The 24,332-nt window shown below is 46.4% G+C and overlaps 1 protein-coding gene across 1 annotated transcript; it reads left to right on the top strand.

The window, feature by feature from the left end:
- Positions 1 to 1,583: 1,583 nt before the first annotated feature.
- Ppp1r3f (protein phosphatase 1 regulatory subunit 3F) lies at positions 1,584 to 22,713 on the top strand. Its single transcript, XM_070040459.1, has 4 exons — positions 1,584 to 2,598; positions 15,058 to 15,113; positions 15,757 to 15,836; positions 20,257 to 22,713. The coding sequence occupies exons 1-4, from the start codon at positions 1,598 to 1,600 to the stop codon at positions 21,559 to 21,561; spliced, it is 2,442 nt and encodes an 813-aa protein (XP_069896560.1). The 5' UTR covers positions 1,584 to 1,597; the 3' UTR covers positions 21,562 to 22,713.
- Positions 22,714 to 24,332: the final 1,619 nt, after the last annotated feature.

Raw genomic sequence — 24,332 nt, 5'->3', positions numbered from 1 at the left:
TGTTTTGCTATCAGCAGCTTTAGGAGTTTCTCAGTTCCCTTTGCAAAGGGAGAGTGAGAGGAGTAACTAGATGGAGAAAGCAGAAGGAACTTGTGAGAGAAGGAAAAGCAGAGCTGGGGAATAAATAAAGCAGGTTTTCAATCCCCCCTCCCTCTCTCTCTTTCTCTCCCTCTCTCCCTCCCCTCCCCCCTCGCTTCTGTGGGATATGGATTATGCAGTGTTAAATTGGCTAAGCACAGGTTTTGATTTGTAGCTATATTAGCCACTGTCAATATGCCCAATTTAATTCTTGGTGGCACAAAAGAATCAGTGTTTATTGAACTGAAGATAGTAAAAGCTAATCTGACAAAAAAAATTCCATTTCGTCACTCATTCAACAATGGTGCCACGTCATGGATAATGCTGAGGATCAATGAGAGATTTTTAAGCCAGCAAGGAACAATCGGGGGCATTCTTGCTCATGGCAAGAGGGACCTGATAACTGTTCAGGGAAAGTCATGTTTTGATTTCTTTGGTCTCACACTAGGGTGCAGTCTCTGCCTCCAGGGGCTCTGTGCATTGCTGGGGATTCATGCAAGGTTAAGGAGAAGGTAAATATTTCCTCCAGTGGAATATAATCTGCCTGTATTCTATAGGTCTATTGCTGGATCACCCAGTAGTTGTGCCTCTGCCAACGCCCAGTCCTCCATTCTAATCTCCTTATTGGCTACCCAGGGCTTCTTTCAACTACCTAAACTGGCCTCCGTTGGCTCAGTTCTTTCTCATCGGTCTCCAAATCCTCCCTTGTCCGTTTACATTATCTAGCCTCGGCATTGGTTAACTCCAGACTACCACTGCCCTTTGAGATCCAACAGCCCTCACCATGGCAACCCTATAGGATATCTGCTTTCTCTTCCTCAGTCCTAGCACCTCCCCATACCAACTAGCGCTTCCTCCTACAGCCCCGCCTCCGTGGCTGCTCACACACCGCCTCTTGGCCTCCTTTTGTCTTTGTATTGGCTAATTTTGCCCTGGTACCGCCCTTTGAAGCCGCAGTGCATGCTCGCCAGACTCTCCATTGGCTACTTGTAGTCATTTTCGTCATCTTGCCTTTACGTCATTGACGCGCGGTTCTTCATTGGCTGTTCTCTGTCTCTATCTTACGTCCCACCGCCTACGCAACCCGCGGATCTCCCACTTTTCAGACCTCTGGGTTCGTTCCCTGCTGTTACCACCGCTTGTAACCATTCCACTTTCCTTGCTGCTTCCACTACCGATCTCATTCAGCTCGCATTAGTTGTTCCGCCTCTCTCGGCATCCTGGGTCCCACACCACCCCTACTCGCGCCTCCCCATTGATTCCCTAATCATCTCGCCTCCCACCCCGCCCACTCTCAGTTATCTCCATTGGCTGCGTGCATTGGCTCTCCAGTCACTCACTTACGTCACCCGCGCGCTGTTACCCATTGGCTTTTTGCTATACCAGTCTTCATCTTGCCGCCTACGCCCCCTTGAGCCCTACCTTCCCGCCCTGGCCTTCCCATTGGCTGCTCGCCCCTTTAGGCCCTGCCCCCGCCGGTCCCGCCGCCGGTGCCGTCGGTGCCGCCGCCGCCGCCGATATGGCGCGCCCGGCCCCTGTGGAGCCCCCGCTGCGGCATCCTGCGCCCCCCTCGCCAGCGGCGGGTGAGCCCCGCGCCTCGGTCGAGGTCACGGTAGCCCCGCGGAGGGTGCTGTTCGCCGACGAGGCCCTGGGGCTGCCGCTGGCGCAGCTGCGCCGCTACCGGCCGTGGGGCGGGCCCGGGGCGGGCAAGATGGCGGCGGCGGCCGGGCAAGATGGCGGCAGTGGCGGGGCTGACGAGGACGACGATGGCGAGGATGGGGATGAAGGGGAGGAGGAAGAGGAGGCCTGTCCCGATCCCTCGCCGTTATGCCCCGTTCCCGCTGGCGGGGGGTTTTACCTGGTGCCCACATTTTCGCTGCCGCCCGCGCCAGGCCGTCTGGAGCGCTTGGGGCGCGTCATGGTAGAGCTGGAGGCGTTGCTACCGCCTCCTGGAGCGGTTCCCGGGGGTGCCGGGGTGTGGGTGCCTGGGGGCCGCCCGCCGGTGCTTCGCGGGTTGGTACGCGTGTTGAATCGTTCCTTCGAGAAGGCGGTGCACGTGCGGGCCTCGCACGACGGCTGGGCTACGTTCTGCGACCACCCAGCGCGCTACGTCCCGCGCAGCGCACCTGGGGCAGGAGCGGGAGGACCAGGAGCAGGAGACCACATTCTGGATCCGGGGCTCGGCCTGGGCCCTGGCCAGGCGTCCACCTCCTCGCCCGACGACGGCGGCCGCACTGACCGCTTTGCCTTCCAGCTGCCCTTTGCTGAGGGTGCGGGCGATGGGGCGCGCCTCGACTTCGTGGTGCGCTATGAGACCCCCGAGGGCACTTTCTGGGCCAACAACCACGGCCGCAACTATACAGTCCTGCTCCGGATCGCACCCGCTCCCACACCCACTGATGTCGAAGGGCTGACCCAGCAGCCGCAGCTGCAGCAGCTGGAGCCACAGCCTGAGTGCCAGGGTCCCGTGGAGGCTGAGGCCAGGCAGCTGAAGAGCTGCATGAAGCCGGTGAGGCGCAGGTAATGTTTGCCAGCGCCACCTCCGCCAACCAAGGGCTGTATGGTAGAGTGGATGACAAGCATCCTGGCCCAAGAGCCCATCAGGCCTGCTTTCCCAGGACAGGGAGGAGGGTGCATTCAGTCAAAGAGTAGTGGAGGACAATCGTGCTAGGCATTGTTTTTAATTCCTGGGGTTTCATTCATTTGTTGAGTTCCACCCTGCAGCCCCCAACATGAGACATCTTCCCTGACTTTAAGGATCATGAAAAGGTTCTTTTGTGAGGTACTTTGAAAAAGCAAGCAAGTAAGCAGAATATGAATAGGGATATGGTTAGATGCTGAGAGGAAAGGAAAATGCAGTAAGGGATGAGTTGGGAGGGAATAGCAGTTTAGGCACGTTAAGGGTGAGCCTTTGAGTTAAGGTCTGGATGCTGTGAGTTATATGAGAGAGTTGGTAGAAAAGGGAACAGAGAGAATTCTGAGCAGGTGCCATTTAAGTTGAGTCCTGAATGATTAGGAACAGTTATGTATGTGTATGGAAGGAAGCTGTTCTAGATAGAGGGAAAAGCAAGTGCAAAGTGGGAAATGAGCTTGGTGTGAATGATGGGCAGTGTGATGGATTGGAGAAGTGCAGTGTGACGTGGTAGTATGGCCAAAGGCCTTGCTGATGGTGGGTAGGGAGTCTGATTTGCATCTGACAGCAGGAAATCAGGCTTCTAGAGATGGCAAGACTGGTTGAGGAAGTGATGGTGCATGGCTTTTAAACTTCAGCCATGCCTGACCTTGAAGCCCAAGTTTGCTCTTTACTGTTATGCTCTTATCTAGTCTGAAGCCTCCTGTAGGGGTAAGGGACTGAAGCCATTCATAAGGATGCAGTATTTTGCCAGAAGCAGAATGAGATGGGATTTGTACTTGAAGCTCATGTCTTATTTTTCTTTTTGGTGGTACTGGGGTCTGAATTTGCCCTCATATGGGCCTAGCAAGTGCCTTGCCACTTGAGTCATGCCTCCCGCTCTTAATATTCCCCCCCCCCCCTTTTGTGTGGGTCCTGGGGCTTGAAGTCAGGCCTTCGCATTCTCCCTGAGTTTTTTTTTTTTGCTTTTTTTTTTTTTTTTTTTTTTTATAACTCAAGGCTAGTACTGTACCACTTGAGCCACAGCTCCACCTTTAGCTTTTATGTTGTTAATTGGAGATGACAAAAGACTTTTCTGCCTGGGTTGGCTTTGAACCTCAATCCTTAGTTGTCAGCCTCCTGAGTAGCTAGGATTATGGGCTTGAGCTACAGGCTCCCAGCTGTGCCTTGTAGTTTTTTGTTTTTGTTTTTTTTGCCATAGCTCCCCCAAACTATTCAGTCTTGGAAGAGAGAGAACTAGTTACATCCCAGGAGATCCAGATACAAGAGTTTTTTTTTTTTAAGGTTTCCCCTATTATGAGTTTCTTCAAGGGCAGCAGCTGGTATGATTCCTTGTGTAGTCATCTAAGTCAATCTGGGGATTAATAGCGTCTCCCTAAAATTTCCCCGCCCCTGGGAGGGCTGAAAATGGGAATGGAAAGGGAAATGCTCATTTGGCCCTTGGGTCTGCTTGAGTAGAAGCTGCTGGCTGCGGCAAGGTATGGGATCTACTGATCTTGGTAAGCTGTGAGTGGTTCAGAAATGTCTTACTTCTCACCCGGTGAACAGAAGTGCCTGAGTAAGCGAGGAAGCAATCAAGCACCCACTTGCCAACCTGAGCCCAGCCAGAGCCTGAGACTTAGTTGAAAGGGGGCAGGCAGCATGACTTTTTTTTGTGCCAGTCCTGGTCTTGAATTCAGGTCTGGGCACTGTCCCATAGCTTTTCCCTGTAAGGCTGTTTCTCTGCCAATTGAGCCATAGCTCCCCTTCTGGCCTTTTGCTAGTTAACTGGAGATAGAGTCTCATGGCCTTTCCTGCCTGGCTGACTTTGAACTGGATCCTTAGATCTCAGCCTCCTGAGTAGCAAGGTTATAGGTGTGAGTGACTGGTGCCCAGCATGCCTTTTTCCTTTTGAAAAACAGTATTGAGCATGAATTCTGGCATCAGACTGCCTGGGTTCCAATCCCAGCCTTGCCATTTTCTGACTATGAACTTGGCCCACTCCTGCTACCCCATCCCAATATGGGGATGAACTCAGCCTTGTACTCTCACTTGGCCTAAAACTGCTCAAGGCTGGTACTTCCTACTTCTAGCTTTTTCCCAGTTAATTGGAGATAAAGGTCCCTTGGATTTGTCAGCCCAGGCTGGCTTTGAACCTTGATTCTTAGATCTCTACCTCTTTAGTAGCTTGGATTATAGACATGAATCACTGGTGCCTGCTCTTGGCCATATCTTAACAGCACTATGCATCATATAACTTTATCCTCTACTATGGCTTTTTCACAGGAGGTATAAAAACTCTTAGAACTGAACCCAGTTCAAATTAATGCTACAGAGGTGTTAGGTAGTATTAATATTCAAGTACTCAATGTATAGTTTTCTTGAGACCTCTCCTAAATTCCTGTCAACTGTGTGGCCTTATCTCCATCTTCTCATCTGCTAAAGGGGGAATGATGATCACTGTATGGTTGTGTTGGATGTAGCAAACATGAGCAAGGTAATAGGTAGTAGCTGTAAAAGATAATGGAGGCCAGCATTATGTCAGCTGAGAGGGCCAGGTGCATTCTCTTTTAGGCCAGCTGCATGTACTGTGTGTTGCAGGTACTGTGACTATACCCACATAAGAGAGGAGAATGGAATTCAGAGGTGGTATCCAGCTTGCTCTAAGTTACCCAGCTAGTGACTGATAACAGAGAAGAAATGCTAGGGATATTGTTTATTAAAAAAATACTGGTCCTCTTGAAGGCCTAGCAGGTCTGAGGGCAGATTCTGTGTGTGTGTGTGTGTGTGTGTGTGTGTGTGTGTGTGTGTGTGTGTGTGTGTGTGTGTGTGTGTGTGTGTGTGTGTGTGTGTGTGTGTGTGTGTGTGTGTGTGTGTGTGTCCTGGGGCTTGAACTCAGGGCCTAGGTGCTGTCTTTGAGCTTTATTGCAGATTCTGTGTGTGTGTGTGTGTGTGTGTGTGTGTGTGTGTGTGTGTGTGTGTGTGTGTGTGTGTGTGTGTGTGTGTGTGTGTGTGTGTGTGTGTGTGTGTGTGTGTGTGTGTGTGTGTGTGTGTGTGTGTGTGTGTGTGTGTTGGTCCTGGGGCTTGAACTCAGGGCCTAGGTGCTGTCTTTGAGCTTTATTGCAGAGAGAGAGAGAGAGAGAGAGAGAGAGAGAGAGAGAGAGAGTGTGTGTGTGTGTGTGTGTGTGTGTGTGTGTTGGTCCTGGGGCTTGAACTCAGGGCCTAGGTGCTGTCTTTGAGCTTTATTGCTCCAAGATAGCACTTTTACCATTTGAGCTACAGCTTCACTTCTTCACTTTGGGTGGTTAATTGGAGATTAGAGTCTCATGGACTTTCCCTGCCTGGGCTGGCTTTGAACCACAATTCTCACATCTCAGCCTCCTGAGTAGCTAGATTACAGGCATGAGCCACTGGTGCCCAACTCTTCTACCTCTTTTTAAAAAAATTTTTTAATTGTTATTGTAAAAATGATATACAGAGATGTTACAGTTTTATGTCTGGTAATGAGTACATTTCTTTTTGGACATCATCACCCCTTCCTTCCACAAGTTGTATAGTTTGTTTTCAGCATAGTGTATAGTAAGTCTTTTACCTCTTTTGAGTACTTTGTTTTATTGAGGTATACTAACATCAAGTGTATTGATCCTAAGTGTATGCTCCATGGGTTTGTACCTGTGCAAGCACTTGTATAACCACCACTCAGGTCAAGGGGTCGAGCAGTTCCAGTGCCCAAGAACCATCTTCATTTCTATCATTTTCCCCAAGTTGTCATCCTTGCCAGCTCTCCTGAGAGCCCAGACTGTAAGATGTGACAGTTTGTGTAATGGAGTTTGGTCATTTTTGAGAGTGTGAAAGGAAGAGAACAGAGAAATCAAAACCTTGCTGGGCCAAGGTGGGTGGGAAGGGTGTTTTTCTTTTAAAAATACATAGGTGGTTTTAAGGAGAAATTGAAGCAGCTCATTTAGGCAATTGTTTTGGTAGCTGGCCCCAGGTGTGTGGTTCCTAACGTGACTTATGATATTATTTTAAGTGGGCAGATGGCTTTTTGATAGCTTCTTTATCTTTTGATCTCAGCTCTTGCAAAGGGGAGGCTGGTGCTCATTGCAAGATCAGCGATAAGGTTTTCTTTGTAGGTTGGTGGCTTCCTTGGCGAGTACATTTCAACTTATTGTTTTAAAACTTGTGTACTGCTGGTGACTTGGAGTGCTGTTGAAGAACAGCCACTTCCAGCGATCCATCCCAGTAGGAGCCCTGCTATAGAGGGCTTTGGAAAATGTTGACTGCAGGCCTACTGTGCACTGGGCCATGTCAGGTGGCCATGAAGAAGTCTGGCTGGCAGCCATGGGGATGTAGTTCAGAAGCTCAAATGCTTTCCTTGGGTTCAGGACTAGACTTTTGACATGCATTAGGCTTAAAGACAATTCATTAACAAGTTTTGTTGAAGGCCTACTGTATGCTGGGCACAGTGCTAGGTTCAAGCAGGGGAAAAGAGATGCAGACTGATCCTAAGGTACCCAGTGGCTTGTGGGGGAGCTGGGCGGGATGGGCAGGTATAAAGGGCTTGTGTGAGAACTTGCCAAGCCACTGCTTTTTACCAGGCACTTAGCTGAGTATCTTTGTACAAAGTTTTATTTACTCCTGACAGTGGTACCTGTGAGCTAGACTGTTTTTAATCCCTCTTTCCTGGATGAGCAAACAGATGCTCCCGAAGTCCAAAGTTCCAGGTCTGGTATGGGGAGGAACCCTCCAGGCCTGCTTTGGCTTAACACTGGAGGAAATTTCCTGTTCCTCTAAAAAAAAATAAAGACTAATAAAGTCTGACGTGGCCTTCAAGCACTCCTCACCCCATCCCCCAAGCTGACCTTTGTTGGCTAGTCTTTCCTTAACCCTCTCTCTGTTAACTGAGTACCTGTCACCATGGTCTTTTTGTTACTCTAAAGGTTCTTGCTCCTTTCTGCCTTTGGGCCTTTGCTCATGCTCTTTCCTTTATTAGGCATGTTTGTCTAGTACTTCTCACTGTCTCCTCAGGGAAGCCTGTCTACCTTAACCTTCTCAGGCTTCTTAGTTTTTTCATAGCGCTTGTCAGCCCAGCAGGTAGGTTCTGTTAGAGAATACAACGTAGCCCAGCACATGCGCCTTGCCTCAACTTCTGGATCCTCTTCTCCCTGACCTGGCAGACCTTAGAGTTTTATGGGTTTTGTTTTTCTCCACTCTTCTCTTGCATGTAACTTTCTTTTTCAAATATTCTCTACCATTTACTTCCAGAAACAATAGATACCATAAGAATGGAACTCTCTGTAATTTTCAGAATCAAAGGCTGTGCAGACCTCCCCACTGTTAGGTTACAGGCAAGGAGAGGCTCCTACTCTACTCTCAGGTCAGTTTCCCCTCCACTGTTCTAGTATCCTGGTTTCTGCCACTTAATTCAGAGTTGGACATCATTGATCCTGATCCTTTTTGTGTCCTACAAGTTTTTCCTGTGTTCCTCACCTGATCCCCTCTTTTGATAGCCTCAGACCAACATCTTGATCTCTACCAAACCACCTATGCCCTCTGGGCCTGACCAGCACCTCATCACCCTTTCACTGATGGGCCTGCTTGGAAAATTGCTGGCACTTCCTCTAATCACTCACTCTACTTGTCAGCTCTCTGCATGGAACACACTCCATACGGAGTATGTGTTTTCTTTTTGTAGTACTTAAGACACCTGTCTCCTCAGCCTTGAGATCATATTTGCTGCCTTTCCTCAGCTCTGGTCCTTTTCTTTCTCCTTGGTCTTTGTTTCAGCTTTCTGTATTCGAACTTGATCTCTCCATTTGACTAACTCCCAAACATTCCCTCAAACTCACCTCACTTAGTGCTACATTTGTCACCTCCTTACTGGCTCTTGAGCAGCCTCTTTTCAAACATGCCTCACTCATTTCTTTCTTCCTATCCTTATTGCCTTGCTGACCCTATCGTGGTCTGGGCCAGGGCCCATTGTTCTAGGGCATTCTTTTCTTTTCTAAAGGTACTGACTTCAGTTTGTAGTCATCCCTTCACTAGAGGATTACTGGATCACTACCCTGCTAGACTGTAAACTCCGTGAGGGGTAGGGACACAGTCTGCTTTTGGTCACCACTGTATTTTCGCAGGCCGGCCATAGTGCCTGGCACTTAGCAGGTGCTCAATAAATGTTTGTTGAAAGAATGAGTTTGAGTATTTTTTAATGTTTTTTTTCCCCACACCAAATTGTAAGCTTCCTAGTTGGGTTTGCTCACTCTAATGTCTCCAGGCCTGGTGCACAGTAAGGCCTGAGTAGATTTTACGTGGAGGAGATCCAATTTGATATCTGAGGTAGTAGCTTTAGGGGCAATGAAAAAAACTCATTGGAAGGGGGTGGGCTGGATCATCTTGAGTTGTCTGGAGAGAAAATTCAATGTAAAAGTGATTGATCCCCCTTTTTTTGGGGGGGGGTCTGGTTGTGAGGCCTGAACTCAGGGCCTGGGCGCTTTCTCTCAGCTCTTCAGCTCAAGGCTAGCACTCTACCACTTGAGCCACAGCACCACTTCTGGCTTTTTTTTCTGCTTATGTGGTGCTGAGGAATCGAATCTAGGGCCTCATGCATGCAAGGCAAGCACTCTACCACTGAGCCACCTTCCCAGCCCCAGATTGATCCCCTTTTATTCCACAGAAAACTCACTACATTCTGGGTAAGGATTGTGGCACAAGGCCATACACTGAAAAAGTGGCAGAGCCCGAATCTAAGCTTGCACAGTTGTGCTCCAGTATCCCAATTACTAACTGCTGTACTGGGATGGGGGAATCTGTCTTACAAACTGGGCACCTCTGGGCAAGTTGCTTTCCTTTTAAGAGCCCAGGTTTCCCTCAGTGGCAATTTGAGGGAATTACTGTTAAGCATTTTACAGGTGCTTTTCAAATACATGCCTAGTCTAATAAAAACTTCAGCGAGACAGTTATTACTGTTAACCCTTCCTTAGGGATGAAATGGAGGCACAGAGGCATTAAGTAGCTTGCCCCAGGTGACCTAGTTGATAGGTAGCAGAGCAGGGATTATTTGAAACTGCATCTCCTGACCATTTATTGAGATGCAAAATCATTTTACTCGGTTCAAACACTTAAAAATTGCTTAGGAAGCTGGGTGTTAGTGGCTCATGCCTGTAAATCCTTGTTACTGAGGAGGCTGAGATCTGAGGACTGCAGTTTGAAACCAGCCCAGACAGGAAATTCCGTGAGACTCTTATCTCCAATTAATTACAAAACTAAAAAAAAAGCCAGAGTGGAGCTGTGGCTCATGTGGCAGAGTGCTAGCTAGCCTTGAGTACAAAAGCCCAGGGATAGTACCTAGACTCTTGAGTTCAGGCCCCAAGCCCAGCACACACAAAAAAATGGCATAGGGAACATCAGAGTGTATCTCATGATATAATAAAGGTAAGTATCATTTCTTTCAAAGAACAACTTCCTTACTTCTGTATGTTTGTATATTCACACGTATGAGTATACTGGGTTATGAGGTACAGTGGTTTTACTGTTGGCCATAGCCAAAAGAATTGTCACTAGGATAAAAAGCTCATGGCATGATAAACCACTCTCCCACCCCCTTTGCTGGTATGTCCACAAATCTTAGTTGAGACTGATGCACTTGGGGAAGGCAAGTCAGTGCCCTACATTACTTGACTTTCTCAATTGCCTTTAAACCTCATTCTTTGCAGAAAGCATGTGGCCCCAGGGAACTGGGATTCCTGGTATTTGGGAGGAAGCTTCTTTTATCGACCTGCCCCCAGAGAGCATGGTCTGGTTGTCTCAATGGGAGCTGGGTGCTGCTGGATTTCCCTTTAAGGTTCAGTGCCTGAGCCACTTTGGGCAAAGTTTTTTGCCACCCAGGTGGCGGCAGTGGTGGCAGTGTTGTGATTGCTTTGCGTTTTACTTGGCATTTCTTCATAGGGCTTGTCAGCCTTCTTCAACTCTGACAACTTGATCTTTCTGGTCATTTGTCTCAGCTGGCCTGTGCTTGGGCCAATGCCACCTCTTCCCCAAATCTTACTCCTTTGTATCAGATACTGTCAGAGGTCAGCATCCATTGAGTTTCCTGGTGGCAGAAGGATGTTGATGCCCATTAGAATGACCCCTTCTAGGCTTGACTAGTGCTCACGGGCACCCAAATGCTATGTGCCAAGACATTCCAGCAATATGTACCCTGGCCCATCTCTGTCCACTGCCCTTGAGAAGATGCCATGTGAAATTTGTGGGACTGGTACCAAAAGAGCAGGTTTCATTTCAAAAATTTACAGGCACTCTGTAGGTAAAGTTTTGTTCTTAATCTGCCTCACCATTTTTCTAAGAACTCTTCTCTTACTAATCAGTGAGTTCAGTGAACACTTGTACTCAATTTGTCTTACTGTCCTTATTTGCACTGTAGTCATAGTTGCCTCCAACTTTTTACTGTAAAAGACAGTTCAGGGATATGTGCATAGGATGCATTTTATGTGTAATATTTTGTAAGCCCAATGTTTTATATTTTATTTTGTTTTTAAACTATTTTTGTCTTTTCTTTTTTGATACTAGGGATTGAACCCAGGATGTTGTACTTGCTAGGCAAGTGCTTTGCCACTGAGCTACATTAGATTTTGTTCATTTTTTTGTCCCAGTACTGTCACTTGGCTTTTTTTTTGTCATCAGTCATTGGGCTTGAACTCAGGGCCAGGGTGCTGTCCCTGAGCTCTTTTGTTCAAGGCTAGCACTCATCACTGAGCCATAGTGTCAACTTCTAGTATTCTGGTAGTTAATTGGAGATTAGAGCCTCCTAGACTTTCCTGCCCAGGCTGGCTGGCTTTGAACCTTGATCCTCAGATCTCAGCCTATTGAGTAGCTAGGATTACAGGTATGAGCCACCACCACCTTGCTCTTGGCTTTTTTTTTTTTAGTCGGTCATGGGGCTTGAACTCTCGGCCTGTGTGCTGTCCCTCAGCTCTTCAGCTCAAGGCGAGCGCTCTACTGCTTGAGCCACAGCACCACTTCCGGTTTTCTGGTGGTTTATTGGAGATAAGAGTCTCACAGTCTTTCCTGCCTGGGCTGGCTTTGAACTGTGATTCTCAGATCTCAGCCTCCTGAGTAGCTAGGATTACAGGCGTCAGCCACAGCGCCTGGCTTCGTTCTTGGCTTTTTGTTTTAACACAAGGGTAGTGTTCTACCACTTGAGCCACAGCTTCACTTCCAGCTTTTTGCTGGTAAATAAATCTCATGGAGTTTTCTGCTTTGAACCTCAATCTTCAGATCTCAGCCTCCTGAGTAGCTGGAATTCCAGGCATGAGCTACTCATGCTGACAAGTCTCCAGTTTTAGACTCTACCTTCAGAGTGGAGTCTCAGTTTGGAGTAGAGTCTGGGTACAAAGACCCTTAAGCCATAGTTTCTGAATTTGTGAGGCTTTCAAATGATTTGACGTATTAATGTGAAGGCCCACATTGGATGTGAACAGTAATGACCTGTCCCTCCTGTTTTCATCCTGATTTTCTCAGGGGTTGAGAGAACAATTTATTTGCTTCTGCTGATTTCATGGATTTTAGGATGGTCTTGATTGCTTGACCTGATTTTTGAATGCCCTCTCTTGCCATCCTTGGTTGTTGAAGAGATTCCCTTGGGGGCTAAAGGACTCCTGTCATATTTTTCTTTTCTTTCTGCAGCCATATTAAGAGTCCTTCTCCTGCTGCTGGCTACTTCCTGAATTTTCTCTTTATCCTCACATCTATGATGGTAGTAGATTTTAGAAGCCTAAATATTACACATGTCAGGATTGCGCTGGATGATGAGGGTTGCCCAGTCCTGTCCCTGGAAGGGCTTTTTATCTTCTTCAAGACTATTCTTGAAGAAGCTTGTTTTTGAGAATACCAACCTTTTTTTTTAATGACAAGATTTTTTAAAAAAATGAAGCCAGTATCATCCAGCAGAAATTGTATTGAAACACAGGCCTAAAGGCCTGGATTTTAGACCCACGAAAGGAACTGGTAAAGTATCCAGGCAGTTAGTTCTGAACTTTACTTTCTCAGCTCTAATGTGTGTGACTTGTTGGCTGGGCTCCCAGAGTTGTCTACCACAAGCCACATAGTATTTTGATTCAAATACTTCTAGTGAGATGCATAGACTACTGAGAAAGATAGATTTTCCCATCCAAAGTTTCTCGCCTCTGGATCCATGTACCTGGTTAAAGTTCCTTTCTCCAGCACACCAGTGGAAGGATTGTACAGCTCTTGCCTTGTGGTTTCCTAGCCATATGTCCCATGGAACTAGATAAACTGGGAATTAATATGTAGACAAAAGGCAGGTCTAAAGCAGCCTCAGTGAAGGAAGAGGGAAAAATCTTGTCTATTACAGATTCCTCCCTTTATCTACTAGATTGGGTGGGAGATGGTTAGGTTCTAGTCTTCTGCATCCAAGGATCAGCAACTTGGTTGAATACAGAAGGCCCAGGTTGTGATCCTCTTCCTGTTCCTGCATGACCTTGAGCCATGTCCTCATCCTCTTTAGGAATAATAGTAATACCTACTTCAAAGGATTAAAAGTAGTGTGTGTGTGTGTGTGTGTGTGTGTGTGTGTGTGTGTGTGTGTGTGTGTGTGTGTGTGTGTGTGTGTGTGTGTGTGTGTGTGTGTGTGTGTGTGTGTGTGTGTATGCGTATGCGTGTGCACCAGTCCACTTGAACTCAGGGCCTGGGCATTGTCCCTGAGCTTTTTTGCTCATGGCTAGTGCTCTATCACTTGGGCCACAGCTCCATTTCTGGCTTTTTGGTAGTTAATTGGAGTTTAGGGTCTCACAGACTTTCCTACCTAGGCTGACTTTGAACTGCAGTCCTCAGATTTCAGCTTCTTAAGTAGTAGGATTATCAGTATGAGACACCAGTGCACAGCTAAAAGTACCAATCTGGCATCGGGAAGATTAAATTAATATATTGATGCATGTGGAGCTTACCTGACATCATAATACTACATATGTGTCAGCTGATGACATTCTGTTTCTGTGAAGATAACTGGTTAGATATTTTCAAAGTTTCGGGGGCTGGGAAGGTGGCTCAGTGGTAGAGCGCTTGCCTTGCATGCATGAGGCCCTGGGTTTGATTCCTTAGCACCACATAAGCCGAAAAAGCCAGAAGTGGCGCTGTGGCTCAAGTGGTAGAGCAATAGCCTTGAGCTGAAGAGCTGAGGGACAGTGCCCAGGCCCAGAGTTTAAGACCCATAATGGACCAAAAAAAGTTTCAACTATTTCCACAAGTATTAACAATGCCTTGCTGCCTCTTTGGAAGGAAAAGTTCTGAGTGGTTGCCTCAGCCCCTCCCAGGTTTCTGGATGTTTAATTAATATTTCCCTCATTGGACTTATCTGTAGATATTAGATACTTGTGTAAGAATAAGAACAGTGATTTCTCCATGATGAGATACCACATCTGGCAGGATCAGGCTGAAATATGCTTGACAATACCATTTAGGGATTTGACATGGCTTGGTGAAGGAGTAAGATCAATCAATATATCCTACCCATTTAGTCCCTCACCCTGTGCCAGGCCTTCATGTCTGACTTTGCATCTCCATTTCTCTTGATTCCTCTTGGGCTTGATATACACATCCTGGTTTTCCTGTACTTCATGTTGCAGGTGAGGAGACTAGCTATGACCTTGTAAACTGATATGAGAATGTAAAGAGATGGTGCAGGGACCCAGTTTTCTCTAACTCCCTTCCCATTCTCTATTTTTTCCCCCTTCTCTGCTGCTTCTTGCATCTGACAGCCTTTACCACCTACTCATTCATCGAAAAGAAGGCTTTCATCACAGGCAGAAATAGATCTTAAATAAATAAATGATCCAAACATGTTGATAAAACGATGCCCAGTGCTATTTGTTGATGTTTGGTTTGTGACCAAATAATAGAAGAAACAACCTGGCTGCTCAATATGAAGAGAATGGCTATGTAAATTATGGCGAGCCCATATGATATAAGCATTAAGCAGCCATTTCCAATGTTTGCAAAAGCCTATAATGATGTTTCTTACTGTTAAATGGACAAAGCCAGCTGTGAATGCATGTCTGCAGAATCTAAATGGTTTCAGAGAATGTCTGGAATGAAATTTTCCACATGGTAACAGTCATTGCCTCTGGCTGATGTGTGCTTGTTTTGCATCCCACGTCTTTAGATTTTCCTGTATTTTGTAAGCTTCCTACAATGGGCGTGTAGGGCTTACATGATCAAGAGACAAAAAGAGGCAGAAGAGTAACAGCAGCCATCAGGTAGAGATGGGCCACCACAGAGGTGCAGAAGGTGCCTGTGGGTGGCAGAACTGACCTCTTAGGATGTCAGATCTATGTGCTCTCTTCTCTTCCCTACAGGCCTAATGAGGAGGAACTGAGGATGAAGAACATGGATGATAATACCTCTGCTGTGGGTAAGTACTTGACACCTTTTGGGAGTTCTTCCCACTTTTTATATCTTAATTTGTGTGTGTGTGTGTGTGTGTGTGTGTGTGTGTGTGTGTGTGTGTGTGTGTGTGTGTGTGTGTGTGTGTGTGTGTGTGTGTGTGTGTGTAAGTGAGAAAGAGAGAGAGAGGGAGAGAGAGAGAGAGATGGTGATTGAACCTACGGCCCTGAACATGCTAAGTAATTGCTCTAGCACTGAATTATATATACTCACAGCCTTCTGCTCTTTTTTCTTACCATTTCTTTTTTCCTTCCCCTTTTCTTACTATGAATAAGATAGGTCTCCTATTGCTTAGATGACCACAAAAACTTCAGCTGTCAGCTGGTTAGACTAGCAGATTTTCTTTTTATTTGAGTTTTAAAAATTGTTATTAAGTAGTTGTGCAAGGGGGTTATAATTCTATAAGTTGGGTTATGAGTGCAATGCTTATTGGATGGACAATGTCACCCCTTCCTTTGTTCTTCCCCACTCTCTCCCTCCCATCCCTACCTAGCCACATAGTTCATTTTTTAATAGTGTACCTTGAGTATATCAGCAGATTTTCTTAGCTAAATCAGACCCGTTTGCTCACCTGTCTTGTCCCAATATTTCACCTTTCTTCTCTCCATCAGAGTGTCTTGATGTTCAAGAGTTAGTGGGTCCCCTGGTGGCCCCCACCCCACTTCGTCCATGGCCCCAGATGACACTTCAGGTAAGCAAGCTCTTGAACCCTTGGGATAAAAAGCCTAATAAAAATTTCACCTTGTGATCGTTTAGTAGCAGTTGAGTCCACCTTAGTTGGAAAGGAAAACCAGAAGCTGATGGCTGATGGAGGACAATGTGGTGACTGGCTTGGACTTAGAAAAATTTCATTTGTTAATTTAGCAAATAGTTAGAGACTGCTTGTTATGTGCTACTGGTAAAAACAGAGAACAAAAACAGTGTATGCCTGGGGCATAAATGTTTCTGGGGTAAGAACTGATCAGATAAAATATATGGTATTGTAGGTACGTGTTTTTTGAGGCAGTACTGGGGTTACTCAGGGCCTTGTGCTTGCTAATCAGGCTCTCTTATCACTTGAGTCACACTTCCAGCCCCAAATATACAGTGTTTTAGGTGAAGATGACTGCTAATAAGAGGGAGGGAAGAGGAGAGAATGGAAATGTGGGGAGACATTTGGGACTTTAGATTGGGGGTCTGGGAAGGCTTTAGTGATAAATGAGATTTCAGGGGAGATCTAAAGATTAGAACGCAAGCCTTGTAGATAACTAGGAGAAGAGCATCCCAGGCAAAGGTAAAGTGCCTGAGGAAGGGCCATGACTAATGTTTGTTAGGATCAGTCAGGAGGTTGATGTGGCGCAACAGAGTAAATGAAGGGCAGAATCGTAGAGGTGAAGACAGAGAGGTAGTTGATGACAGATTGGACAGGGTTTTGTGAACCAAAGTGAGGACCATGGATTTTGCTATGAGATGGAGTGGGGGAGCCACAGGAGGGCCATGAATAGTGGAGGGGCATGATCTCCTGTAGGGTTTAATAGGCTTCCTCTGGCAGCTGCACTAAAAATACACTATTGGTGGAGGGTGAAGGCAGGGCAATGAGGAGGAAGAAACCACTGCAGTGGTCCAGGCTAGCTGTGACTGTGGTAGCAGGGGAGATGGAGGTATTTTGAAGATGTGTGTTGTTATAACTTATTCTAACTTATTATAAAACTTTTTACACACACATGTAAAAAGCAAAGCAAGGGCTGGGAAAGTGGCTCAGTGGTAGAGTGCTTGCCTTGCATGCCTGAGGCCCTGGGTTCCATTCCTCAACACCACATAATCAGAAGAAAAGAAAAGCCGGAAGTGGCACTGTGGCTCAAGTGGTAGAGCGCTAGCCTTGAGCTGAAGAGCTGAGGGACAGCGCCCAGGCCTAGAGTTCAGGCCCCATAACCGGACCCCCCCCCAAAAAAAAAATAGAAATAAAGCAAAGCAAAACAGGTGCTAATGGCTTATGCCTGTAGTCCTAACTACTTAAGAGGCTAAGGTAAGACAATCATAGTTTTAAAGCCACCTCAGACAGATAAATATGGGAGACCCTTATCTCCAATTACCCAGCAAAACATTGAGGTGTAGATCAAGTGGTAGAAAGTATCAACCTTGGCAGATGGGAAGGGATGGGATGGGAAAACAAAGGAGGAGGCAACAATGATTGATAAGAAATGTACTCATTAAGTTGCCCATGTAATTGTAACCCCTCGGTACGGTATTTTCACAATAAAAAAAAAAAAATGAAAGAAAAAAAAGTATCAACCTTGAGCAAAAACCCAAATGAGAGTGGGAGATCCTGGACTCAAGCCCCAGTACCTGTACCCCCCCACCGAAAAAAAGAAAAAAGTAAAAAGACTAGTTTTATGAATATGCAAGTACCTCACCAAGTTTCTTGTGCCCCTTCCTACTTAATACCTCTGCTTTTTCTCCTCCCTTCCCTCCCCTTCCTCCTCTTCTTCCCCTCCCTCCCTCCCCCTTCGTTCTTTCCTTCCTTCCTTCCTTCCTTCCTTCCTTCCTTCCTTCCTTCCTTCCTTCCTTCCTTCCTTTCTTCCTTCCTTCCTTCCTTCCCTCTCCTCCCCTCCCCTCCTCTCTCCTCTCCTACCTTCCCCTCTCCTTCCCTCCCCTCCCTTCCCTCCCTTCCCCTCCTCACACCTCCCCTCCCCTCCCCTCCCTTCCCTCTCCTTTCCTTCTCTTCCCTCTCTTGTTGCTTGCTTGCTTTCCTGCTTTCTTTCTTGCTTTCTTCTTTGTCCTGGGGCTTGAACTCAGGGCTTTGGTGCTGTCTCTGAGCTTTTGTGATCAAGGCTAGTTAGTGCTCTACTACTTGAACCAAAGCTCCACTTCCGGCTTTCTTTTTTGGTGGTGAATTGGAGTTAAGAGTCTCATGGGTTTTCCTACCCAGGCTGGTTTCGAAGTGTGATTCTCAGATCTCAGCCTCCTGAGTAGCTAGGATAGTAGGTGTGAGCCACTGACACCAGCCCCTCCTATTTCTTACCAAATTATTTTGGGAAAAAATCTAGACATCATCCCATTGATGATAGTTTGTATCTCAGAAAATCAAGAATTGTCAAAATAAAGCCAAACGAACCCCAGCAAACAACTGTAATAATCAGATCTCAGAAAATTAATATTTCTTTGTTTCATCAACCATTTGGCCAGCATTTAAACTTCCTTATAAGTATTCTGGGATCTAAACAAGTTTGACACATTGCAATAAGTTTATTTATCTCTTCAGATTAAAATATTTTTTGTCAGTACCAGGGCTTGAACTCATAGTCCTTACTCATAGTGGCACTATAGTACTTGAGTCATGCCACCAGTCTCACAGACTTTAATTGCCCAGCCTGGTCTTGAATCTCCATCTTTTAGCTCTCAGTCTTCTGAGTAGCTAGGATTACATGTATGAATCACACTCTACTGACTTCTTCAGATTTTGTTTTTTTGTATGTCAGTCTGGAACATGAACTCGGGGCCTGGGTGCTGTCCCTCGGCTTTTATGCCAAAAGTTAGCACTCTACCACTTGAACCATAGTTCCACTTCCTTTTTTGGTATTTATTTGGAGATAAGAGTCTCATGGGTTTTCCTGCCCAGTTTAGCTTTGAATCATGATCCTCAGATCTCAGCCTCCTGAGTAGCTAGGCTTACAGGTGTGAGCCACCAACTCCCAGCTCATTCAGATTTTTAAAAATCAGCTATCACTTCATTCCTTGCAATTTTTCTGTGATGGACCTGGGGCTTGTACTAGGGCCTGAGCACTGTCCCTGAGCTTTTGTACTCAAGGCTAGTGCTCTACCACTTGAACCACAGATCCACTTGGGCTTTTTGGTGGTTAATTGGAGATAAAAGTTTCCTTGCCAGGGCTGGCTTTGACTGCAGTCCTCAGATCTCAGTCTCCTGAGTGGCTAGGATTACAAACATGAGTTCTTGCAATTTTCCTAAGACACCCCACTTGCCTTGTAGAGTTTGCCTTGTAGACTTTGGCTGATTGCATACAAGTAGAGATGTGGTCCTTTATTTTATTAGTTCTTTAATTAACTTGGCTTTTCATTGTTCCATTTAATTAATTTAATTTGGTAGGCCATTACTTCTATGACATTTATTCAATGTAATATTAAATTAATTTAAATTGAACTAACTCCTTTTAATTCTACTGTTCCTGAAAGGATCCATCATATCCATCCCAGGGGACCATGCAGAGGCATGCAGGCACAAGAGAAAGATTATTACAAGGTTTATAAGAGGAACCATATTTCCCCTGGAGAAGGAGCACATGGCAGCCTCCACTATCTAGGTAGCATTAGGGTCTGAGGGTCGGAAGTGAGGTAGATGGAGTCTCTTGTGAGTCTGGGCGGAGAGAAGGAGGGGCCTCCAGGGAACTCTAGGGCAGGGAGGAGCTCAGGTCTGGGTGGAGCTGAGGACCAAAGGTGAGCATAATGCTTACAATTCCCATTTCCTGGAATTTGTCTCTAAAGAAAAAACTACCACACATCAATTGTTTGACTAAGTTGACATATCGTTTATACAGAAGAAAAGAGTATTAATATTTAATTTCCCTCCCACATTATTCACTAGTATTGATTAAAAATGACCTCCAAGGATGACCAAACAGGATTTTTGGGTTTTTATATGTCATGAATTCTAAATATATCAATGCATTGCATTTATTTTATTTTGATGCTTACATTAAACTGTTCCTAGCCAATAGAAGATTCTGGGGCTTAAACTCTGGGCCTGGGTGTTATCCCTGAGCTTTTTTGCTCAAGGCCAGTGGTCTACTTTGGGCTGTTTGGTTGTTGATTGGAGATAGAGTCACCTTGGACTTTACTGCCTGAGTTGGCTTTGAATTGGGCTCCTCAGCTCTCAGCCTCCTGAGTAGCTAGGATTACAGATGTGACTTACCAGTACAGGGATGATTTTGCTATTTCAATATAGATGTCAGAGTCTTTGGAGTTTAGAGCCTTACAGCAGATGTTTTAATTGTGTTTACCTGCAAACCCCATATGAGGCTGGGTGTGGCTCTTATCAGTTTTTACTATCTCTTCTTATCTCAGCCTTCCTCTAATCATTCCCTTTTCTTTCTTTCCCCACTCCACCACGGCTCCAGGTTTCTGAAGTTACTGGAACTGGCAACCCTTCAGGAGAAGGTGACATCTCCAGAAGCAGTCTCCCAGTCATTTTTACAGAGGTCCTCCAGGCACCAGCCATCAGGATTCCTCCCTCCACTCCTCTCTCTGGCCTGGGTGGCTCCCCCAGAGATCAGGCCTCTGGGCCTGATGCAAGTGAAGTGGCCACTGGGCCCTTCTTGGAGCCCAGCCAGCAACAGGTGGAGGCCTCTTGGGAAGTGTCAAGTGAGAGTGGAGGGGGTCAAAAGGACCTCATGGTGGGAACTGTTATGGATGAACCTACTGGGGGTCTGGAGGTCCTGAGTGGGTTGGAGGAGCTGCTTGGCGAAGACACCATTGATCAGGAGCTGGAACAGCTCTATCTGTCTCACCTGAGCCGCCTGCGGGCTGCTGTTGCTGCAGGTGCAGCAGGGGGTGGTGGGGAGGGCCCTACAGATGGGGGGCTATCCCCTAGCCATCCCCTGGGCATACTCACGGACCGAGACCTGATCTTAAAGTGGCCTGGCCCTGAGCGGGCCCTGAACAGTGCCCTGGCCGAGGAGATCACCTTGCACTACGCACGACTGGGGCGTGGTGTGGAGCTCATCAAGGACACTGAGGACCCTGATGATGAGGGGGAGGGTGATGAGGGGCTCGCCATCACTCCCTCCAGTCCTGAAGGAGACAGCCCCAAGGAATCGCCTCCGGAAATCCTCTCTGGGGCCCGTGCTGTGGTAGCCACTATGGGAGATGTGTGGTTCCCATGGGCAGAGGGTGCTGGATGTGACAGCTCTGTGGTTTTGGGTACAGAAGGTCCATTCCCTGGGGATCCAGAGAAAGGGATGGGCAAGGACATCAACTCTCTATACACAAATAGAATCCTAGGTGGGGTGACCAGGTCTTTGGGGGAGGCCGGAACAGAGGCCCAGATGGAGGTCACCCCTGAGTGGGCAGGTGGCTCAGTTCCAATGTCCGGCAAGGAGCCAGATGTTCCAGTCCTTCTGCAAGAGCAGAATTCCACCTCTCTTTGTCCCATGAGAGATGATGTCTATCTTTCTAGTGTGGCAAGGTCTCCTGTGATCTCCCAGGATGAAGAAGGTGCAGACCCAAGTCTTGAGTCCCCAATGAGGTCTCCCACCCCAGAAGCCCCTGCAGAATGTGGGTGTGGATTGCCTTCTCAGCTCTGGGGCCCCTTAACCCAGACTCTGGGAGTCCTGGCTGGGCTGGTGGTGGTCCCTGTGGCTCTGAACAGTGGTATGTCCCTCCTGGTGCTTGTGCTGTGCCTCTCTCTGGCCTGGTTCTCGTAGGGGCTGCCTGTGGGATCAGCAATAACAGGCTCTCCCTCCCCCTACTCTTTGGGGTCTGGGGAGGGTCAGTCCCTCCACCCCCCCCCCCAGAGGGTTGGATGACACATATGGCCTGTACAGTGAAGGACCTTGGTCCTCTGCTTCTAAGAATGGTTGACTGGAGAGAGGCCTTCCCTTTCCTGTCTTGGAGCTCTCCAGGGATGGTGGAAGGAGTGAGAACTTTTAGAATGGAACCAGGCATGTCCTCCCCACCCCCCCATTCCTCTGAGCCTGTATTTATTTTTGTATAATTCTCTGGATGAGGGAGAGTGGTCATGAGCTGGTCTTGGGGCACAATTACCCAGAGATATATTTATTAACAGCCAACCTGTGCAACCTGCTGGAGCTTTATTTTTAATTTAATTTATATAGAGTACCTATTATTATATGCCACAATAGAGCTCTATGAGAAATGACTTGTCTTGCTGTGCAGTAGTCTCCTGTTTGGGCCTGAGTGTGTAGGGTGGTCATGTTCCACGGGGAAGAAGATTGTGGGGAGTGGGGGGGTGTAGACATGGCCCTGCCTGTTGCTGCCTCTTAAATGTGTCTTTGAGGATCTGTTGTCTCCTCTCCTCATGGTCCTAATACATGTGGTCTTGTAGTCTTTTTACATTCTGCCTATGGGAGCCTGCCTCTGTGTATATAGTTGGTGGTGGGAGCTATGGAGGAAGAATGGGGGCCACATGAAGGCTTGGTGTCAGTATGTGGCTTGAGTGGAGGTTGTGATAAGTTGTGAATGTGAAGACATCGGTTACGAATCAGCTATAAGGTTTTGAAGTTTCAGAAAAGAAAAACCAACCCCAAACAGCCTTTGACACCAGCAGAGAGACCCTTCAAACCCCCAAGATAGAGAAAGCCTCAGAAAATACAGAGAAATTAATGTGCTGTGAAAAATTTGTATCATGAGTTGCTGACAGATATTGCATTTCTACTCAAAACAGGAAACTCAGATGTTTGAAAGAAAGGATAGATATATTTATTGCATGCAAATAAAAAATACTTTGCATAGCAAAATAAAACACCATATATTTATTTACTTCCCTTTATTATTATTATTTTTGAGCTAGGGTCTCACAATGTATTCCAGACTGGCCTTGAACACGTGATCTTGCCTCAGCCTCCTTAAGTGCTAGGATTACAGGCATGTACTACCATGTCCAGCACTGCAGAAAAACTGCTTGAAACAAATATATGTATATAGAAGCTTTCTTTTTTTTTTTTTTTGGTCCGGTCGTGGGGCCTGAACTCTGGGCCTGGGCGCTGTCCCTCAACTCTTCAGCTCAAGGCTAGCGCTCTACCACTTGAGCCACAGCGCCACTTCCGGCTTTTTTTCTTTTTGCTTATGTGGTGCTGGGGAATCGAACCCAGGGCCTCAGGCATGCAAGGCAAGCACTCTACCACTGAGCCACCTTCCCAGCCCTATAGAAGCTTTCTTTAGTCATTTTTTCTCCAATGCTCCTATCCATTTCTGAAATAACTTCAATCTGTATTTTTAAAAAATGATTTTTTGGGGGGCTGGTAACAGAGTTTGAATTCAGGGTCTTGCACTTGTTCATCTGGTGTTCTATCGCTTGAACAATACCTCCAGCCCTGCTTTTTGCTGGCCATTTTGGAAATGAAGTCTAGTGAACTTTTCTGCCTGGGCTGGCTTCAAACTTTGGTCCTCCCGATTTCAGCCTCCTGAGTATTTAGGATTACAAGTATGAGCCACTGGCACTCTACCCAGTCTGTGTTTGCCAACCACTTTAGCAAAAGTGCTGAAATCACTGATTATTTTCACATTATTATAGCAATAGTCAAGTCTCAGACTTCATCTTACATGACCTCTTGGGCGCCTTTGTTAAAACTGATCATCTCTACCTTGCAGCTCCTTCTTCACTTGGTTTCCAAAATGCCACACTCTCCAAGCTTTTTTTCCTTCCACATTGGCTACTCTCTCAGAAAATGCCCATCCCATAGTAGGTGCACAATAAATTCCCATCAAATGAACTACATGAAGGAACAAACAAATGTGCATTGGAGAATACAGAGCAATATGGCTGGAAATTTTAGGTGCTTATTTAGTGGTTACAAGTTCATTTCAGCTCCATGCATGTTGACTGATCACCTCTGTTGTCTCTGTGGGCACAGTGGAGGAGCTCACAATCCAGACAAGAGAACCACAGTGTACCATGGTCAGTGTGTACCAACAAGTGATGAGTCCTATTGGTTGTGTAAGTCCAGGACAGAGGTTTAATACAGTCCAAGGACTCTGGGTATCTTGGAGGATATAATTCTTTTTCTGTGTTTTCAAAAGCAAAAAGGAATCCTCCAGGTAATGGAAGGGAGAAGATGGCTCTCCAGTCAGAAGGAATAGCATCACAGAATCTGGAAGCAGAAAACAGCTAATAAGAAATGGAGCACCCATAGCACATCTATTTCCCAAAGAGACTATTCTAATATGACATATTAGTGTTCAGACATTGATGTCATGGCTTTTTTTTGAGATGGGAGCTTTAATATGTAGCCTAGGCTGGCCTGAAACTCAGATAGGCCTTAAACTGATGATCTTCCTGTCCCAGACTTCTGACTGCTGAATTGATAGACTATCACGCCTGGATCTGATGTGATAATTTGATGATTGTCTAAAAGGCAACTTTATGCCTTTAGATAAAGTGGAAGCATTCCTATAGACATACAGTTTGCCAAAAATGTCTCAAAATGGAATGAAAAATTTTAGTAGTTTTTTTTTT

The sequence above is a fragment of the Dipodomys merriami genome, unplaced genomic scaffold (genome assembly GCF_024711535.1).
Source record: "Dipodomys merriami isolate MVZ:Mamm:240054 unplaced genomic scaffold, mDipMer1.0.p SCAF_3, whole genome shotgun sequence".
NCBI classification, from domain to species: Eukaryota; Metazoa; Chordata; class Mammalia; order Rodentia; family Heteromyidae; genus Dipodomys; species Dipodomys merriami.
This window is presented reverse-complemented; position numbering and strand designations above follow the sequence as displayed.

Excerpts from the sequence above, each read along its gene's own strand:
- Ppp1r3f (XM_070040459.1), top strand. The coding sequence starts at position 1,598 with ATGGCGCGCCCGGCCCCTGTGGAGCCCCCGCTGCGGCATCCTGCGCCC. Across the intron at positions 2,599-15,057 it reads ATGAAGCCGGTGAGGCGCAG|GCCTAATGAGGAGGAACTGA; the intron begins GTAATGTTTGCC and ends TCTTCCCTACAG. Across the intron at positions 15,114-15,756 it reads TGATAATACCTCTGCTGTGG|AGTGTCTTGATGTTCAAGAG; the intron begins GTAAGTACTTGA and ends TCTCTCCATCAG.